Below are 19,140 nucleotides of genomic sequence, written 5' to 3'. Positions count from 1 at the left end.
GACTTCCTATGTACCTATGTTATGCCTGTCCACACCCCCCCACACACACAAATAGAATTAAAAATAAAGTCTTTAAAAATATGAATGAATATAGGAGGTAGGGCTGGTGTTTGCCCTGGTCTGTCTTCTTCCACTGGAGATGAAGAAACTCTCCTTGACCACCATGAGTCTCCATATCTTAATTTCTTAAAAAGGTCAGAGCTGGTAAGACATTCCATAGCATTGCCCTTCTATTGTTCAGGAACTGGGTTGGAACCTAAGAACCTGCCTCCATTCTCTCTACACACTTTGGACCCTTCCCAACAAAAGCTGAGTCAAAGGCAGACTGTTGATACCGAGCTTACTGAGCCATTAGTTTGTTCTGTGCACTTGGCACAACACACTCAAGTCTGTCCATCCCAACATCATGGTACTTTCTGTGCCTGCAGCCTTGACTGTGGAGATGGACATTTCTGCTGTGGGAAGGCAGTCTTCAGTTTCCTGAGAGCTGCCCTAGTCCATGTCTAGGTAACTATAGGGGAAGAGCAGTGGGCTGGCACTGTTTCCCGAGGGGGGGGGAGGAGGCAGAGTGCCAATTACTCACTCTGACTGGGGCCAGGCAGGGCTGTGAATGGTGGGCAGGCTGGCTCAGCTCTGGGCTTCTGGGATTGTACAGGAAGCAGGCCCCTGGGTTTCTGTAGGCTCCTTGCTCACATCAGAGAGTTCAAAGAAGAGTCAACAGGCCTCATGCAATTGGATGGTGCCAATGAAAGACCACATGACAACCGTGATAAGGAATTCAGGGACTCAGAGGAACCTTCCAGCCCATGTCTGAGGGTTCCATTTTATGGAGGTCTGACAGGTCTCTTCTACCTTCCTGGATGTCACTATGGGAAACATGGCATGGACCAGGAAAGGGAGAAGGTCATGTGGGTAGGGAACAAATCTCTGTCCAGAGGCTGAGGAGGGAGGGATGTGACAGGGAGCTAGTTGAGGGAGGTTGTGGAAGGGTGTGGCTGGCTCTGGCCCAGGGACAAGCATCCCAGAACTGTCTGCACCTGCCCATACCAGCAGTGGGCAGAGGGCAGGACTAGCAGAGATCTGGGTAGTCTGGGGCCTGGAAGTATGGGAAGAGGGACACTGTGGTGGAAAGGAGCATGGGCGCAGGGTAGTACACTTGTCCACTGTCTCTGGAGGGCTGTCACTTGTCCAGGTGCTGCAGCAGCAGGTCCACAGCCTCGGCAAGGTTGTCCACGTACCCATCAGCCTTCACTTCCGGATGATGCTCATCACCAGGCCTGGAGGACAAAGCTGCAGATTATTTGTCTAGTAGGATACTGTCCATTTTTTTGTCATCATATAAAGAAAAGACATTTGTGTAGCTCCAATGTTTTAGAGGCTGAAAATTCCACATTAGTCCTTCACTTAGGCCTCATGGAGAGCATAAGGACATCATCATGGGAGGAGTGTGTACAGGAGAGTGATTCGGGGGGTCAGGCTTAAGCTTTAAACACTCACTACTCTATGCAGGTTCTTCCTCTCAGCACCCACAAGAACCACCTCCAACCCTTGGAAAACAGTAACTCAGTGATGTTCTTGAAGGTCCTGCCACATCCCACATGGTCACAACTGGATGTCAAGCCTCCATCACACAAGCCCTTGGTAAAAAACCAACCAATCCCTGAGCACGAAATCTAGCACCATGACCCTGAATCCAAAGCCAGTGAAAAAAACACCCTGGATCTAAAACCCAAGCCAGTGAAAGAAACATTTTAGCCCTGAACCCAGAAACTAAGAAACAAACCCCGATTCTGAAACAAGAGTCAAAAAACACACTTTGGCCCTAGAACCACAGCCAGTGAAAGAAATATACCTTACCCCTGAAGAAACCTCCCTGCTCTCTGCCCTGTGAGGCAGCCAGGGCTGTGGCTCCCACTGTGCCCCTCTCTGCAGGCCTAGGGCACATGTGCGCGTGCATACACACACACACACACACACAACCACTAGCCCTGGCTCCCACCTGCATCTAGCAGAAGGGTCACCTAGGGAGAGCACCCCATTGGCAATTGGGATGCTGGCCTGGTACACATGCTTTGTGGGAATTCTTAGGGTACTGACAATCAGAACGCTTCCCTGATGCTCTGGGGTGCCATGTGATGCCCAGTTACTTAACAGGGATGCAGGGGCTCCAGGCGAAGCCTGGACTGGGATGCTGAGGACCACGACTAAGCCTTCACCTGTTCTCTGGCCACACCTGGCTGGAAACAGTTGGTGCTGAAGCCGAATGGACTCTTAAGTAGACAATAATACTGGGGAGGAGAACTCTGCACAGGAGGGGCCCGGGTGGGCTCATCTTCCCAGTCCTCTGAAGATGTGTGGGCCTCATCCCAGTGGCCACAGGCAGCCTGGCCAGGGCTGCGAGCCAGAGCCACCACAAAGCCCCTTCCTTCCCATTTGTCCCCAGGTTTCATGGTTTCACATTAAGTAGTCAACTGGGGTGTGGCAGGAGGAAGGCCAGCCTCTGTAAACCTCCTACCTCTAAAGGACATACTGCTGGGATTACCCAGGGCCTGACTCACATTTCCCAGGAACTACTGTGTCTACCTGCTGTAGATTATTATTGCCCCTCAAGCCTCCACCCAGCCTGAAGCAAGTGGCTCAGTTGCCTGAGAATAGCTAAAACCTGGAGGTCATGTCCTGGAGGGAAGGGGCTTCCCTGCAGCTACCAAGGCCCTGGACTAGAAGGGACCAGGGGATCTCTCTCCACAGGGCATGGTGATAGGAAGGGCCTAGCTTCACATTCACTGACTGGGGCCTGTGCAGAGAAGGAAAGAAACAGCCAGGGCCTGACCGTATGATGGGTAGCTAGAAGGTCAGGGAGTTTGTGAAAGGGTCCAAGGCCTGAGTCCAGCTTCCACCACTCTTCTGGGGATGACGCAGGATGGCTGTTCATTGCGGCCTGGCTCTGGCCCATGGATGCTGGCGGGCAGTGGGACAGAAGCAGCTTTGCCAGCATCCAGCTCATAGGGCACTGTCTGGAGTCTGGGGTCTGAGGGCCTGCCTGGGGGAGACATTCCTCTCTCCCTCTACAGAGGTCTTTACTGGATGGGTTTCACAGAAGCTGCATGATCAGGACAGCCTCCACTGGCATGGCTGCCATTCTGACCTCTGGTGGGTTCCTCATAAGGCAAAAGGGGTATTTTCTGCCTAGGCCAGACTGGTTCCGTCCCTTGGCACTGGATCCAGTCTGGTCTCCTTCCCTCTCTCCTAAAGCCAAGGATATTCCCGGATGCTCACCTGATCCGGCCTCTCCTTTGTATAAACTACTGAGTGTCTTAAATGCCCACAGCCTAGATCCTCAGCAGAGCACAGTTCTTATTCTGCCTCAACCCTGCCACATGACAGTCACCAGCTTCAGGCATTCCCCACACTTAGAGGCCACTGTCAGCGCTAAGCTTTAGTCCTTCAGTCCACCCTTCCTTCCTAAGGCGGTCTCACTTGGTAGCCCAGGCTGCCCTCAAACTTAAAGCAATCCTCCTGCATCAACTGTTAACCACTGCCTTTCTTTAGAAATGTTCTTGACATCTACCCCTTCCCCCGGGGTTTCTCTGTGCAGTCCTGGCTGTCCCGGAACTACCTCTGTAGACCAGGCTGACCTCCAAAGGAGATCCACCTGCTGACCCACTGTGATTGGACAATCCCCTGCTTCTCCACCTGCCAGTGATGATACTGGGTGTGCTTCCTGGAGGGAGGGGCTGAGTGTCTCGCCCTCTTGTCCCCAGTGCAGGGTTGGCCCCTCAACAGCACCCAGGAAGTATCTATCACCCAGTGAATGAACAAAGGGCTTGGGGGCAGGGTGCTGCCTGTCATTAGTTATTCCTCCCCCACATGCCCCAGGAGCCGAGTGCAGGGAACGACTGAGTAAGGGAGAAACAAGGAGGTTCTGTGCACACAGCCCACGGGCCAGCTTCACAGGGATGGGCTTTGTACCACTGAAGGAAAATGGCACAGGGACCCATGCAAAGAAGCCGGGCAAGGACAGCTTCCCGCTACCTCCACCTCCAGAGCACAGATGGTGGGAGCCCACCAAGGACCACCTCAGGGACAGCACTGCCATGGGGGCTCGCTGCTGCTTTCTCCCAGTCACTGCCTGCTCTCCTAGCACATAGCAGGGCTCTTGTGACTACAGCGAGGCATGTATTCTTGTCCTCTGCATTGTACCAGTTGGGCTGCTGCCCCTGGTGGCTGAGGCCAGGTCCTGGGGCTGCCCAGGGACAGAGCATTCAGTGAACTGGGAACTGGCATGGGGTAGTGATGCCAACTTCAGGCCACACCGACGCAGCTGGAGGACAGAGGGTATCCATTCTTGGAGCCAGATACAAAGGGCATGCTTATATCTGAATGTGGGTGGGTGAGAATCTGAACTACTGGGAGCCTGGACATCAGAGCATGGCTCCTACAAAAGCCAGGAGGATGGGGCTGGGAGACCTGCCTCTTCTGATCTACAAATCCAAGCTGTTCTGGAAGCCTATAGGGGACTCCTCTCCACTGGGCATGTATTCAAAGGGTTTCCGCTGTCCACCTGCTGGTTCAGAACACACACAGTCAAGACATAGTTCTCTGGGTCCCAGAGGATCAGGCAAGAGGCCAGGTCATCTTAAACCCAGCCAGTAGTCAACCCCTGGCCTGTGCTAGGCTGCTGGCTGGTGCCTGAGGGTCAGCGATCTCCTGGTAGAATAGTAGGGGGTTGGCATTGGACATCCACTCAGACAAATGCTGCTCTTCCTCTGTTTTCTGTTATAGCATTAGACCTACATTCTGGAGGTGGATGGGGAATGAGTGTGCCTGGAGCTGTGTGTTCATGTCCTATGCCTAAGGAAAACACTCGGTCATGCTGACTATGAACATACTTAGGTAAACGTCCTTCCCATCGAGCCATGTTCTCATCCAGCCAAGGCTTCTCTGGTATCCACTGCACTCAAGGCCTGGTGGCTGAGAGACATGCAAAGGGATTTATTCCTATCACAGTCCTTGGAGACTGGGCCTGCCTGGTAGTTAAGTTCATGGTACCTCCAATCTCAGGTACCAATGCTCACCCTTGTACCCCTCAGCCTGTTATCTCCAGCCCTGTCCCCACCTGATACTAGCTGAAGCCACCATGAACAAAGTTTCATAAAGATTCCTTATTGGCTACACATCAAGGATCAGGGCCATCACCCAGCTCCAAGCTCCAACAAGAGAGGCTGGCCAATGGCAGGCCTCAGTCTTTGTGAGGCCCCTGCTGAGGTGTCTTAGTTGCTGTTCCATTGCTGTAGAGAGACACCATAACCAAGCAGCATACAAAAGAACGCATTCCATTTGGGGCTTCCTTCTGGTTTTAGAAGGTTTGTCTATGATCATCAGGCAGGCAGGCATGGCGCTGAAGTAGTGGCTGAAAGCTTACCTCTATCTTATCAGCAAGGGGGAGGCAAAAAACAGAGACTGGGCCTGGTGTGAGCTTTTCAAACCTCAAACCCCACCCCTAGTGACACACCCCCTCCACCAAATCCTTCCCAAACAGTCCACCAATTGGGAACCAGACATTCAAATATATGAACCTCTGAGGGCGCTCCTCATTCAAACCACTGCACTAGGGCTGCGGCTTCCTGGACACTAAAGGAAGTGGAGACGTCTTCTATGATGGGTGCCTCCCTTGCAGTCAGAGTTCCAGTCAGCACAGGTGACCAGAACATTTCATCTCTTGTCAGTCTACCAGAGCAAAAGTGTGGCCAGGGTCTGGTCCCGTGTCCTGCTACTGTTCTGGCTCTGCAGTGGGATCATCCCTTCCGCAGAGAGCCCAGCACAAGTGTGGTGCAAATGCTGTACACGTTGAGGGCCAACTAGCCCAGCCCCCAACACCTGCACTTCTCCGTGGAAGAGATGGGGCTGAGGAAGAGGGCAGGGCTCCCAGCCAGCCCTGTCTCCCAACACTGTCCAGATGAGTTTCCATGCTGCCATGCCCCACTCCCATCCCCCTCCAGGGCTCCAGCTGGCTGTTCTCACTCTGCCTCCACCAGTGCCAAACCTGTCAGTGTGTGAGCAGAGCTAAGGGTGGGGTGGGGACCTGTGCCCCCAACTGAGACACACCCTCCCCGCATGTGGGCAGCATATGTTGGCGGCTGGGCGTGCAGCCTAGAGGCGGGAGGGGGCATGTTGTCTGTTCTCGTCCCATGGACAGCTAAAGACCTATGGTGGAGCAGGGCTATCTAACTGAGCTCACCTGAGACAGACAGCTTCAAGGACCTAGAGCCCACCCCAAGCTGATCTGTCCTCCAAATGGGAGGGATAGGAGGTCTCCCCTAGCAGGAGGTGGTGCTTGTCAGGCCAGTTTTAAGGATAAAGAGCCCTGATGGGTAAACTGAGGCACGGAAAGGAGGTACCAGAGGTCTCACACATTTTCAAGAGCCACAGACTCAGGCCAGGGGGCTGGCTGCGGGTTGCGTATGTGACACCCTGGCCTCTAGCCTGCCCCACTGGGTCCTAGGAAAGTTCTCAGTGATTGCTGAGCCAATAGGTAGATAGCAAGAAGCTCCCTGTTGTATCTAGTGGAGGGATGGCTACCTTAGGGCCTTCAGAGCAGTTTGGATTTATAGCCAGAGAAAGCAGGCCTCCCCATTCTTCAGGCTTTTATGGGAGTCAAACCTGCTGGTGTCTTAGCTTCCCCCTCACTCACATGCAGAGGTGCCCTTTGCTTCATTACCTCTGACCCCATGACCCCAAGACACTCAGAGCCCTGGGTTGTGGGGAGATGACTGTCAGTCAGTGTGTGAGGGGCACTCTAGGTCTTGAGGCCCTTCACTGGTGTAGGTGAAGACCTTGCCGATTATTCCCTTGAGCTCTGCCCAGCACTCCATCCAACTGTGGCCCATGTCTCCAGGGACAAGAACAACAGCTCAGGGGGTGGGGCCAGCCCAGAGCCCCAGCGGAAATGGTAGAGTGGGTTTGCAACATTTCAACCTAGTCTCGATCCGGGCTAGATGGCCCCTCTGGGAGTTGCTATTGAGCTGGGTGACCTCTGGCCAGACCCTGATGTCTGTGGTAGGGGCACCTCTCCCCACCATCCACCTCCAGACCAAATCTCAGCTGAAATTGTTTGCAGCTTTGACTGTGAGGTGAAAAGAGCCCAGAGCTCATGAAAAGTGACACGATGGAGGGCTGAAGGCTTCTGGGAAGGACCGGAATGTCAGACATTCTGGATACAGCAGGCAGCAGGCAGCAGAAGCCAGGCGGGGATTTTGCAATGCATACTGTTACCTACTGCTCAGGATCACTCTGTGGCCTGGCCTATTCATGACTTAGTTCAACTGGTGACACTTATCAACCAGGACCCAGCTGTTGGTGTGAGGGTGTTCTCCTAGGAGTCCTCCATGCAGTCCCTGGCCATGGCTGGAGTATGAAGCAGGCAGGTATCCTCAGTGTGTATGCCTACTGAGAATCTTTAGAGTTTCTGGTTGGTACCTACAGAGCCCCTCGAAACAAAAAGCCAGCCAGATATAGTGGCACACACCTTTAATCCCAGCACTTGGGAGGCAGAAGGAGGTAGATCTGTGTTTGAGGCCAGCCTGGTCTATAGCGAATTCCAGGCCAACAAAAACTAGAAGCTACAATCTGGCTTCTTGAGCAATTTGGTAGACCCAACAGTTGGGCTGAGGCTGTAGGCAGTCATATAGGAGAGCAAGGCAAGTGGCTCCTGTTTGTCCTCACCCCCGTCTCTAATGCTCACTCTTGTGCCAGGCACCCTTCATTCATGTGCATTTGCAATGAACCCTGTACACTGAGACTCAATCCCCATGGAACATGCCATGTCCACCAGGCAGTTTCCTTGCAACCTTCCTAGTCCCAATTCCTAGTCCCTTCCTTCCTTAGGTACCCACTCTATGCCCATGGCACCCACATTGAGCCCCTTTCAATCTTCTATAACAGCAAGGTACCAGTCATAGTCTTACCCTGCCGTCAGTCTTCAACCTTCACATAGGGACACAGGAATTCCTAGAAAGCTGGCTTTGACATCCATGATTCCCTGGGCAAATGGACATTCACAGGCTTCTGTTTTATCTTTGAAAGTGCGCTGAGAAGAGACCCTCCCCAGGCTGCAGTGGGAAGTAAGGCGATGAAGTGGCTGGGACAGGGTGTGTCCGCAGCAAGTGCTGGACCTAGGTGGACAGGCTGGATGGAGAGACTAGACGGTGGGGCCCAAAGTCGGAGCCTGATGTGGAGCTGCTACACTGGGTAGCCTCTGTTGCCTGTTGTCAGCTGGCTCTGACCAGAGCAGGCAGCGATAGCTTCCACATCCTTTGGGAACTTGGGAACTCACACTGAACCAGCACAAGAGATTGTCGCCGGGTCTGAAGGCCCACATATTTCAGCAGAAGGCATTTTCCTTAAGGGACTGTCAACAGAACCACGAAGCAATATGCTGGTCACATCAGGGGCTAAGCCCCTGCATGCAGCAGATATTCAGGCCCTGCAAAGACTTGTGTAGCTGTGCCAGGGCACAGGTAACAAGGGACTCCGGATTTCCCCTAAGACAGAAAGGGCAGCAACTAATACCTCTTGGGTTCCTAAGCCAAGAAGTTCACAAAGTCATTTGTGAAAGTGATTACTCTGGAGAGTCTACCTTAGATGGATGCCTGTGCATCCTGGGACCTGATAAGAGGGCTCCACACAGCTCCCCTGTCTTCACAGCAATGAGGGAAGGGGATGCTATTACCCCATCTTACAGCTGACAAACCAAAGTTCAGGAAGAATAAATGGCCCGCCTGGGGTCACAGAGCTGATGTCAAGAGGTTACTTTGGAAGCATATGTAGCCTGGTCTAGATCCCATGGGGATCCAGGGCTGAACTGTCAGGTGATGAACAACCGTCGCCTAAAAAGCGGCAAAGGCAAGTCTATTGGGGGCTGGCAGCTGGCCTGGGATAGAGGAACCTCTAACAGCTGTTCGTGTTTTGATGAAAACATGGTAAGCACCTGGTATGTGTGTTTGGATTTAAACAAGCTGGTCTCACCCCTTCCCAAGTGCAACAGCTGAATCCCTGAGAGATCTGTACCCGTCACACCCAGGGCATGGGGCCAGGGTCAACCCGCTCAGGGCCTCTCAGGGAAGCCACTCTGCCCTCTCAAGCTGGCTTCCTGAGGCTGCATCCCTAAGCTCTGAGTCTTCATGAGGTGCCAGGAGAGCAAAGGCATGGACAGGGGCTATTCTTGTTGGTCTTGCAGCTGACTGGCATTACTCAATCCTGTCTCTTGAGAAACTAGTGCCATGAGCAGAGCTCAGTGACTGAGCCAGGGATCCTGTTAGCAGGCAAAAGAGAGGCTATCAGGGGCTTGGTACCCTGGGAAGGGCCCCTGAAAACAACTTACCCAGAGTACCAAGAAGCAGGGTGGGGCTTCCACTAGGAACCTCTGTCCTGATCTCTCTGCTCCCAGTGAGTGCCTGCCTCCCTTCACAGCGTCCACTGCTGGTGAGCGCTGGTGAGCTCTGCCTCCCTTCACTGCTGGTGAGCCCTGGTGAGGCTGGTAAGCGGTGAGCCCAGCCAGCTGCTCCCTGGGAGTTCCTATGCCAAGCAAGTGTAACCTGATCTTAGAAACTGGCTTCCTGACCTTGTAGTTTGCCAGGGACTGGGGTTGGGGGGTGGGAGGGATGGATGATAGCCTCTGCCTCAATCACACCTGCTCCTACAGGGAATCCAGGTGGCCAGATTACCTGAGGGGGCCACAGGCCACAGGCGCCACTAGGTAATACAGGCAACAGCACAGTTCCAAAAGTCTAGGCCAAAGTCCACCCTTAACAAGCTGCCCCTGTGAAGCACATTAACACAGGAATAACTAAGGATGCCTATGAGTGATAGACTGAGCCAGCACTGAGCAGCAGGACAGACTGCCTGTGACTCCACCCTATCCAGGGGCAGGAGGGCTCACCCTGCTGTCACTCCAGATGCACCAGCATCTCTGATGGAGAGACACTGACTTGAGTATTCAGATTCACGGAAGGAACACTGTTCTTCTACCCTCAGCCTTGCATATTCCCGCTAAGAGTTAATTCCAAAGCAACATGGAGTTTGGTTTGTGGAAAGTTCTCAGTAAATCCTTGCTGAATTAAAAGCCAAACGCTCTAAGGAATTACAGTGGTGTTTAGAACAGCTGTGCCTTGTAGGCTGCAACAGAGAGGATACTCTCTGCATCAGAGGAAATCCGGTGTGGTGTATCTGCTTGGTAGGATACTATATAACTCCGACAAGGAATCAGGACAAGTAGGCAAGAGTTAAATATTACAGGACCACAGTTAGAATGATCAGGAAATGAACAGCTGTCCCAGGAAGGCCACTGTAAAGGCACACTCAAGCTCCTTGGAGTTGGCTTGGGAAAACACATGATGAGGACAACAGTGATTTTATTCTGCGTTACCACTTCTCCCCAGAAACGATATCAGGTTGAAGAGTGATGATGATGATGGACAACAACAATGATGATGATTTGAGACAGGGTCTTACTATGTAGCCTTGGCCTAGAGCTTATTATGTAGATCAGGCTAGCCTCAAATTCATAGATATCCGCTTGCCTCTGCCTCCTGGGCTTAAAGGTGTGTGCTACCTACCACACCTAGCAAGTTTATTCTTTAGCCCCACCCAGGGCCATGGCTGGCCATCCATTCTGAATCTGTGGCTTGACAACTATGGGAAAAACAAGATGGGCTAGTGCTGGCCCTGAGGGGAAATATTTGCCTGGGCACCACAGACACCATGTGCTCTGCAGACCACATCCAATTGTTGCAGACAGGGCCAGGCCAGGTAGCCCTGAGGTGGGGATATACTATCAAACACATAAGGCACCTGGACACAGGCCGCTGGATGTAGCAGGTATCACAGGGTTCTAACCCACCACCCTCTAGATAGAGTCCCAGGGAGAGAGCCTGCCCAACAGTATGGTAGCTCACCAAAACACCTCAAGGAGACCTCCAGTCACACACCAAAGAGAAGCAGGGAAAAAATGGATTAGAGCTGTGGTTCTCAACCTCCCTAATACTTTAATACGGTTCCTCATGTCATGACCCAAACATGACATTATTTCATTGCTACTTCAAAACCGTAATCTTGCTACTGTTATGAACCATAATATACACATTTGAAATGGGACCCCAAGGGGTCACGACCCACAGGTTGAAAACTACTGTTTTAGCCGTTCAAAGAGCCACCATAGGGGGACACAGGTCCCAACATAGCTCTGATACTGGAAATGACCAGAGGGAAAATCTATCACGCCCCCAAACCTGATAGGGTCTCTATGGTGTGGCCCCCTAGGTTCCAAGTGAAGAAACTGAGGCCAAAGGAGGGCAGGCACTGTGGAAGACTGTATCCTAGAGGTCAGAGCCAGCCATTGGGCACATGAGCCTCTACGCCACGCATAGGTGAGCGCCTGATTAGGAAGGATCCCTCTATCCCTTCCCTAACCACTCTCCTGTATGTACAGGAGGCTGGGTAGACACTACACTGCAGTTCACCTTCTTGCTTCTGTACAGACGACAAAACTGAATCAACCCCAGAGGGACCAGGTCGGAGGCCAGCATCCTACCCATATTTACTTAACACCTCCTGTCCCAGGCTCCCCCAAAAGCTAACTAGATCACCTCCTTAATCACAGGCCAGAAAGGCTAGCTCGTAAACCAGCTGAGCATAGGGTAAGGGGCCATTCGGCTCAGGCTGAGAAGCCAGCCTGCCTGAGGCGGTGTGTCCCACACTGGGCCAATTGTGTCCATGGGGGACCCTATCCAAGCTGCCTGGGCTCCTGGCCGGCTGCCTGGACACTCCTGGACAGGATCTTGTTTTCTCCAGTTTTCATCCCTGACCAGGAGGCTGAACTGCTCCAGGGAGCATTTACTCAATGCAGCTTTGACCCTCCAAGTCCTGCCTACCATCCCACTGTGCCTAGGAAGCCACAGAGCAGCCCAGAGGCACCTGGGTCCCCCCTGTCATTGCCCGCTGCTTGTCATAAATGGATGGCAGTGGCAGGACTCAATGACCCTTAGAACAGTGGATGCTGGAGAAAAGGGGTTTGGTGGCAACCGGGGCTTGAGGTTCTGGGTTGAGGTGTTTCCTGAGTTTGGAGAAGGCCCAGTGATTAGCTTCCGCTTATCTCTGCAGCTCCTCCATGGGTCGGGTCTCACGAGGAAAGCCCTCATTAACTTTCAGTTAGGGATCAGCTATGCTGAGACATGAGGATGTGCAGGGCTTGTTGGGGGCTGGGTGACAAGGGGAATAGGACACCTTCTTTAGGATGCTATGCGGGTGATCACTGGCAAGCAGGCCCAGATGCATCTCCCATTCCAGCTCTTCCTGGGTGAGGAATGGGCACACCATCTCTCGTCCACTCTGGGCCTGCTCTGAGACAGTCAGGTCCTGAGCACAGTAGCCTCCAGTGCTTTCTGCTGTGGGTCAACATCCCACAGGGTTTGTTTCTGCTCCCTGCCTACTTGACTTCCTGACTCATTTAATTTGCTTATTCTCCCATATAAATGCATTTGTCTCCGGTGTATTCACTGGTAGTAGAGAGGGGAAACGGAAGCACACACCTGTGGTTATCTTAAATTGTCCTTAAACAAAGTTCCTTGGAGACAAAACTTTAGAGTCTAATTGCCTCCAGGAACTCTTGGGAAGGGCTATTAGCCCAAGATCAGAGGTGAGAGGAGAAGCTGGTTTAGGTGTTCGGCGGAACCCCCATGGACACAGACCAAAATTCATGCCAGTATCAAAGTGGGAAGCAGGTGATGCAGGGTGAAGAGGGAAGCTTTATATAGCACTGAGTGGCCCCTTAGAGGGGAGTCTCAAGTCAGTTATGGACACAGCAGCTGAAGAAACCAGGGCTGTAGACCTATGCAACTACCTGTTGCTGGAGAGGTCATAGACCCAGAAGAGAGCCTGAGCCTGCCATTTTCTTAAACGTCTATGCCTTCCAACTTTATTCTAAGAGTTTATCCTTCTGCCCACAGGTCAGTGTAGACCTCACCCTTGACAAAGAAGCTTTCTCTGCAGCCACAACTGGCCAAAGTCAGAGAGCAGGCGACCACTGGCTGCCCGAACTCAACTGATCCCATCTCAATGCAAGCCCTATACCCAAGGGGAACATCATGGAAGAGCCTGAGGACCAGAAAGAACATCTACTGCTAGGTAGTGTCTTCTAGAGATGACAGTGATGCTGCACTCATGAAATCTCAATACAGGACCTGCACAATGCCAGCACCAGTTGACACGCCAACATGGGTGAGGGGAGTTTCACAAGGCCCCAACTCCAGATGAAGAGCTATAGGCAATCAATGATTGAGAGAGGGAGGATCAGGTCTCCCCCTCCCCCAGGGATTAGCCCCCGATGTATTCAATCCTAAGTGGTCAGCCCTAAACACATACAGAAGAGCAACACTAAGTAGGCTCTCTCTGTGTGTGGGGGCGTACGTAACAATAATTATAGAAAAAAGAGGTCACGAGTTTGAAAAGGAAAGGGAGAACATGGGAGAAATTGGAAGAGGGAAAGTAAATATAGTACTCATGTATAAAATCTTTCCATTCCCAAACTTAAAGAAAAGCAAGAAGAAGATCTTAGAGATGGATCAACAGTAAAAGTGCAAGCTTAGCCTGGCATGGCTGCACTCCATTGTTGGAGGGTAGAGACAGGCAGATCCTAGCCAGATCAGCTGAAACAGCATGTTTCAGGTTCAGTGAGAGACCCCCACCTCAAAGGAATATGGTGGAAAGTGATGGAGGAAGACACTCAGCATCCTCTGGCCTATGTATGCCAGAAAGGGAGGGAGGGAGGGGGAAGGAAGGAGGAAGGGAGAGGAAGGAAAGAGGGAGAGAGAGAAAGAGAGACAGACAGAAAGGGGGGGGGGACTAAGAACAAGATAAACCCAGAGCAGGCAGAGGCAGGAACCAGGAAGGTTCACGCAACCAGGAAGGTGCACGCACAGCGTCAGCTGCTCCTGTGTGTCCTTGAGCAAGTCTCTCTGTATCCCACAGTCCACAGAGCAGATGTCCTCCTGTGCTGTTTAGAGTGTGAGCTTCCAGAAGAGCCCCTGGGCAGTACAGGTAGGAGAACAGCTGGAGGAGGAACCGTGCCTCTGGGTCTCTCCCCCTGAGGGGAGGGTACTAGTGCATGTGTCCCCAGTTTATACAGTCAAATGAGCCCTGCAAATCTGGATTTGCAGCACCTACAGAGATAGCTCACCATGCACTGGGCTGGGCCTTAACTTTTCAACTATTCCCATGAAATGCTTAAGATGTATTTATGGGTCCCCCCCATAAGTGTCATGCACGCCAACATTTCAACTCTCTCTTGTACCCCAGCTGCCCATATTGACACATTTGAACCCCCAAGCAGCACTTAGGTACCTTTTATTCTGCAAACTCCTCCCCTATCACTTGGAAGGACTGCTCTGTCTCTGTCTGTGCTCCCCACATAGAGATTGAAAATAAGGATTTCCTGGGGTTGGGGTTGATGGAAAAAATCTCAGAAAAAGAAAGATGACCTCAAGCCTTTTCTATCTAGGGCAAGGAGCCTACTTCCTGCAAGGAGGCCAGAGATTGTCTACCTAAAGGCAGCCCCTTGCCTTGCTGAGCCCGCTGTTAGCTGGCTGTGTGACCTGTTCTTTGCCTTACCAAAAAAGATGCATGTTCTGGAAGGGCCATACCTTCTCCCAGACACAGCCTGATGTGACAGTGCTGAGCCTGGGACCTCCTAATGTCTCTTCACATCTTGTCCAGCCCTCTCTAGGGCTGGGGGGGACAGACGAATGTCTGTCCTCCTGAAGCTACTGCCTTGGGGACGGAGTTTAGTTCCCACACAGAGGCAAGTATGTGTGTGGGGTGGGGGCTATGGATGTTTCGTGCAAGGAGACCAAGTCCTCTAACGGGGCTTCACAATAGTCACCTCTGGGCCGACTGGTGTCACTCACCATTACCAACACCAAAATTAGACCTTGAGTGGAAATTGTGGGGTGGCAGAGTTCTTGTGTCTGGGTTGGGAGAAAGCCTCCCCGACCATGCCCTTCCTATACCCATCTCCAAAAGACATATGGCCGCACCCAGAAGGCAGCATGGCACTATCTCATAACCACTGGGTGGAGTGGGCATATACACGCATGGAAGTGTTAATAACAGAGCTAGAGGCTTCCACAACATCACAGGCAATAAAGACATCCAGCTGCAGCACAGCCCACAAGGTCCGGTGCCTTCCCATGGTTGTGTGGGGAGGATGTCTTCCTCCACAGGCCCAGGGCAAGGCCAAGGGTTTGTTGTGCACCCCAGCCCCAAAATGCACCACATCTTCCTGCTGCTGGTGGATGGGGAAAAACAGAGAGAGAGAGAGAGAGAGACAGAGAGAGAGAGAGAGGGAGGGAGGGAGGGAGGGAGGGAGGGAGGGATGGGATGGGATGGGATGGGAGGGGCTGTAGGAGACAGAAGGAGGGGGAGGGAGACAGTAGGAGGCAGAGTGTAAATGAATGAGTGTTGTTACTATTACTCTTTGGAAAGAATGACAGATTCAAAACCTGCAATGCCAGTCAATTGCACATCTGTTTTTCTAAGCAGGGGAGGTGGGAAGGAGCGTAGAAAACTTTCCTGAAAGGACTTGGCCTTGAAGTATGAAGTCAAACAACTGGAATTGGCAGGCAGACAGCTCTGGATTCCACCAGCCTGAAGAACTGGCCCAGTGGCAGGTCAGGCTGAGGCACAATGTAGCTATTCATAGCTTAGCTGGGCAGGGGCCTTCAAGTGTGAGAGGCCATGCATGGCACCAGGGACCCCAGAGGTCTGACCCAGACCCAACTGTAGCCCCGTGGCTGTGGGTATCCCCACAAAGGCAAGGAGGCCAATGTGTCAGTCTGAGGCAGTCAGGACAAAGTCTCCCTCTGAGCCACTAACAAACACACCAAGGAGACACCTGAGGCCATCAATCATGGCAGCCGAGCTGGGATGGGGCACCGGTGCCATGAGCTCCCTAGGCCTGCAGGGCTCCTCTCTGCTCTCCCTCGTGAACATGGCTCTACCTTCCCCTGCAGACCTGCCACAGGCTCTCTGGTCACAGTCGAGTTTGCATTTATGCTGAGGAGTGGCTTCAACTCCAGCCCACAGCCACTGCTTCTTGCATAGAACAGACCAGAAGCAGGCATGCGGGAAGAGGGACAAGAGTCCCAGTTTTGTGGTAAATGAGGATGCAGAAGGCTTTGTGGTTCTGCATGGAGTATCTGCCTCAAGACTGCCTCATGATGGCAGGAACAAGGTTTTGCGAGTGTCCAGGCCTGCCAGAGTTGTTTAGCACAACGGTCCTTAAGGAAGGCACCGTGAGATCACTACAGAGCCCGTATCAATTCTTCTCCTGGGGAAAAGCACAACTTATGTCCAGCCCATGCTTATAAATAACCGACGCAGCTGGTCATGAAAAGGACATCTAGTTTCCTAACCACTGCTCTTCCTCAGCCTAGGACACGGAGCGGCGTGAACACCGCAGCCCCAGCAGAGGGTGGCCAGCCCTGCCCTGATCCTCTTACTCCTCTCAGGAACACTGAGGAAACAGACAAGATAACCTCGAGGCAGGGCTTATCTCTCAGAAGGCAGCCTTAGGGAGCTGTGTCCCCCTAAGCTACAGCCACTGCTGCCCCTACTGAGCTAGGTCCTCAAATGCGGGCCTGTTTGTGTGAACAGTTGTACATAGATCTGTTTAAGCACGGGAAGCTTTTCCAAAGAGGAAGGCTTGTTGTCTTCTGGCCTTCACAGACACTGCCAGGTGCTGACAGCCCCTCCCCCCACTACTCTAAGTTCAGGCTGGAGGAGTGGCACTTGGTACAAGTGCTCTCTGAGTGCCAACTGTAATGGGCTGTGGCTAGAGCTGGGCTACTGGTACTTTGCAGACACCCAGTACTCAGGATACTGAGTACTGAGAGAGCCCAGGAGCCAGAGGTCAGGAACACATGTCCAGTTTGGGATAAAGCTCCCACCTCCATGTAACCTTCCCCCCCCCTCCCCGTTGGTCTGGCTTCCCTTTGAGGTGGAGGCTGCCCCAGAGCCTTCCCAAAAGCAGTGGAGTCCCCAAGCGTGTCCTGTGGCGGTATTTCCTGTGAAACTGGGGCGTTTCTGCTCCTTATTGATTTATTTATTTGAATGTGTGGCTATCCCTCTGTCTCGGCCTCCGGAGACTGCGGGTGTGAGCACCTGCTCTTCCTTCTCCACTCTCTCTGCAGCCCATGCCCCGCCCCCTTTTCACTCATGCTTACTCTGTGATTTGCAGAGACTGGATGCAACAATCTCTCTCTGAGTGGCACCTGTGCTTCTAACCCCAGGGCCTCAGCAGCAACACAACTAGGACCACTCGCCTGGAGATTTCTGTTGTTGTTGTTGTTACTTTGGTTTTTGTTTTTGAGACAGGCTGGCCTGGAACTCCTGACCTCCTGTTTCAGCCTCCTAACTTCTGGATTTCAGACAGGGATCATTACTCCAAGCTATTGCCCCCTCTGCCCCTTGACTGCTGACGTTAAAGGTGTGTACTGTCACACCTAATCTCCTGTCTCCATTCTTGAAGCCAGTTTCACCCCAGAAAATCATGAGACCACATGTTCCTCCTTAGAACACACACCAAGTGGGTCACACACACAGTAGAACCAGTTAGCAAGGGCCAACTCTGTGTGTCCCTCCCCAGTTCCACAGTTGGTGACAGAGTGACCCGATGCCGCAGCTGGAAAGCAGGGCAGAGTCACCCACACCTCGGGAAGCAGCAGGGTGCCAGGTCAGCTCCCCTCCCCCACCCCAGGACTGACTGATACACTCCAGGCATGGAAACACTTTATAATCTGAGAGCCCCCAACTTCCTCTTAGTGGTTAAAAAGACTCCACATGATGGCAACTTATATGTGCTCATATGTAAATGTGCCTGTGCCCACAGATGCAAAGCAAGCCAACACCCAAAACAATGAGAATAAAATAGAATAACTTAATCCAGGAAAGGAAGGCCTCTTCACGTGAGCAAAGCTTTTTTGATTGATTAATTAATTTCTCATTTGGTAGCACAGGCTGGCTACCACTACGCCCAGGACTGCAAACTTTTAATTTATGAAAAAATTTCGAGCCATTGAAATCTATAACAGCAAGGCAGCCAGAGGTCTGCAGCCACACTGTGCCCACCCTGCCTGTAGGCTTCTGCAGACCTTCCCTCTGCCTGCCCTTCCCCCAAGACTACAATCTCACCCTCTCCACAGACACACATTATAGTGATGCTGCTGGATCCCATGTCACCAGGCAAACTCTGTCCTGGGGACAGCACTCTGTCTCCAGGTCAAGTAGGGCCATTCTATGTTCTCTCCCTGGGAATGTAGGAGACCCTTGAGGGTGGGCTCACTTCTTATTTGTAACTGAGCACGACTCGGTCTGATGAAGCCTTGAGACAAGGTCCATTTATTTCCCTTAATTCTGTTCCTATGCCAGGAAGGAGAATCCTAGGTTCACTTCCGATCTCATCTACTACTACACCGGGAGGATTGGCTTGTCTCACAGATGTGGCCACCTTCCCGGCATGTCATGTACATAGAAAGGAAGCAGCCCCAAGTGTAGGAGGGGCAGGGTCCTGTGTGAATAGTTTGCTACACTACCAGCACCTTAGCCATGAATAGGATGGCTCAGAGGGTAAATAAAGACAATCAGAGTTTGATCCTCAGGACTCACGTGACAAAAGAAGAGAGCCCAGCCCTGCCAGTTGTCCTCCAACCTCCATGTGTACACTGTGGCACACATGTACCCCTTCCAAACCAATAAATAAACTCTAAAATTATTCAGTCTCTTTTAAACAGAAGCACATCAAACAGAAATCCAATTCCATTCACAACCACATCAAAATAAAATAAAATGGGAGCCAGAGAGATAGCTCGGTGAATAAGAGAATTTGAATACCTAGCACCCACATTAAAAGCCGGACGTAGCTGTGCACACCTATAACCTCAGTGCTGTGGGGGAGAATGAATGGGACTTGTTGGATGCCAGCACAGCTCCCGGTTCAGTGAGAGACCTTGTCTCAGGGGAATAAGGTGGAGAGCAATGGTGCAGGACACCTGATGTCCTTCTCTGGCCTCTGCCCTTGCTCGCACAGGCATG

General features: G+C 52.2%; 1 protein-coding gene across 2 annotated transcripts in view; it reads right to left on the bottom strand.

Moving 5' to 3' along the window:
- Positions 1–793: 793 nt before the first annotated feature.
- The window catches only part of Lhpp (phospholysine phosphohistidine inorganic pyrophosphate phosphatase), an 87,872-nt gene continuing 69,525 nt past the window's right edge, over positions 794–19,140 (bottom strand). For both annotated transcript variants that reach the window (XM_051193188.1, XM_051193189.1), the window contains one exon: positions 794–1,277. In XM_051193188.1, coding sequence (XP_051049145.1) covers positions 1,181–1,277 — 97 coding nt within the window. In that variant the 3' untranslated portion in view covers positions 794–1,180. The remainder of the gene's footprint in view (positions 1,278–19,140) is intronic.

This window comes from Phodopus roborovskii, unplaced genomic scaffold (assembly GCF_943737965.1).
Source record: "Phodopus roborovskii unplaced genomic scaffold, PHOROB, whole genome shotgun sequence".
NCBI lineage: Eukaryota > Metazoa > Chordata > Mammalia > Rodentia > Cricetidae > Phodopus > Phodopus roborovskii.
The sequence above is the reverse complement of the archived record's forward strand: the minus strand, read 5'-3'. Positions and strand labels throughout refer to the sequence as shown.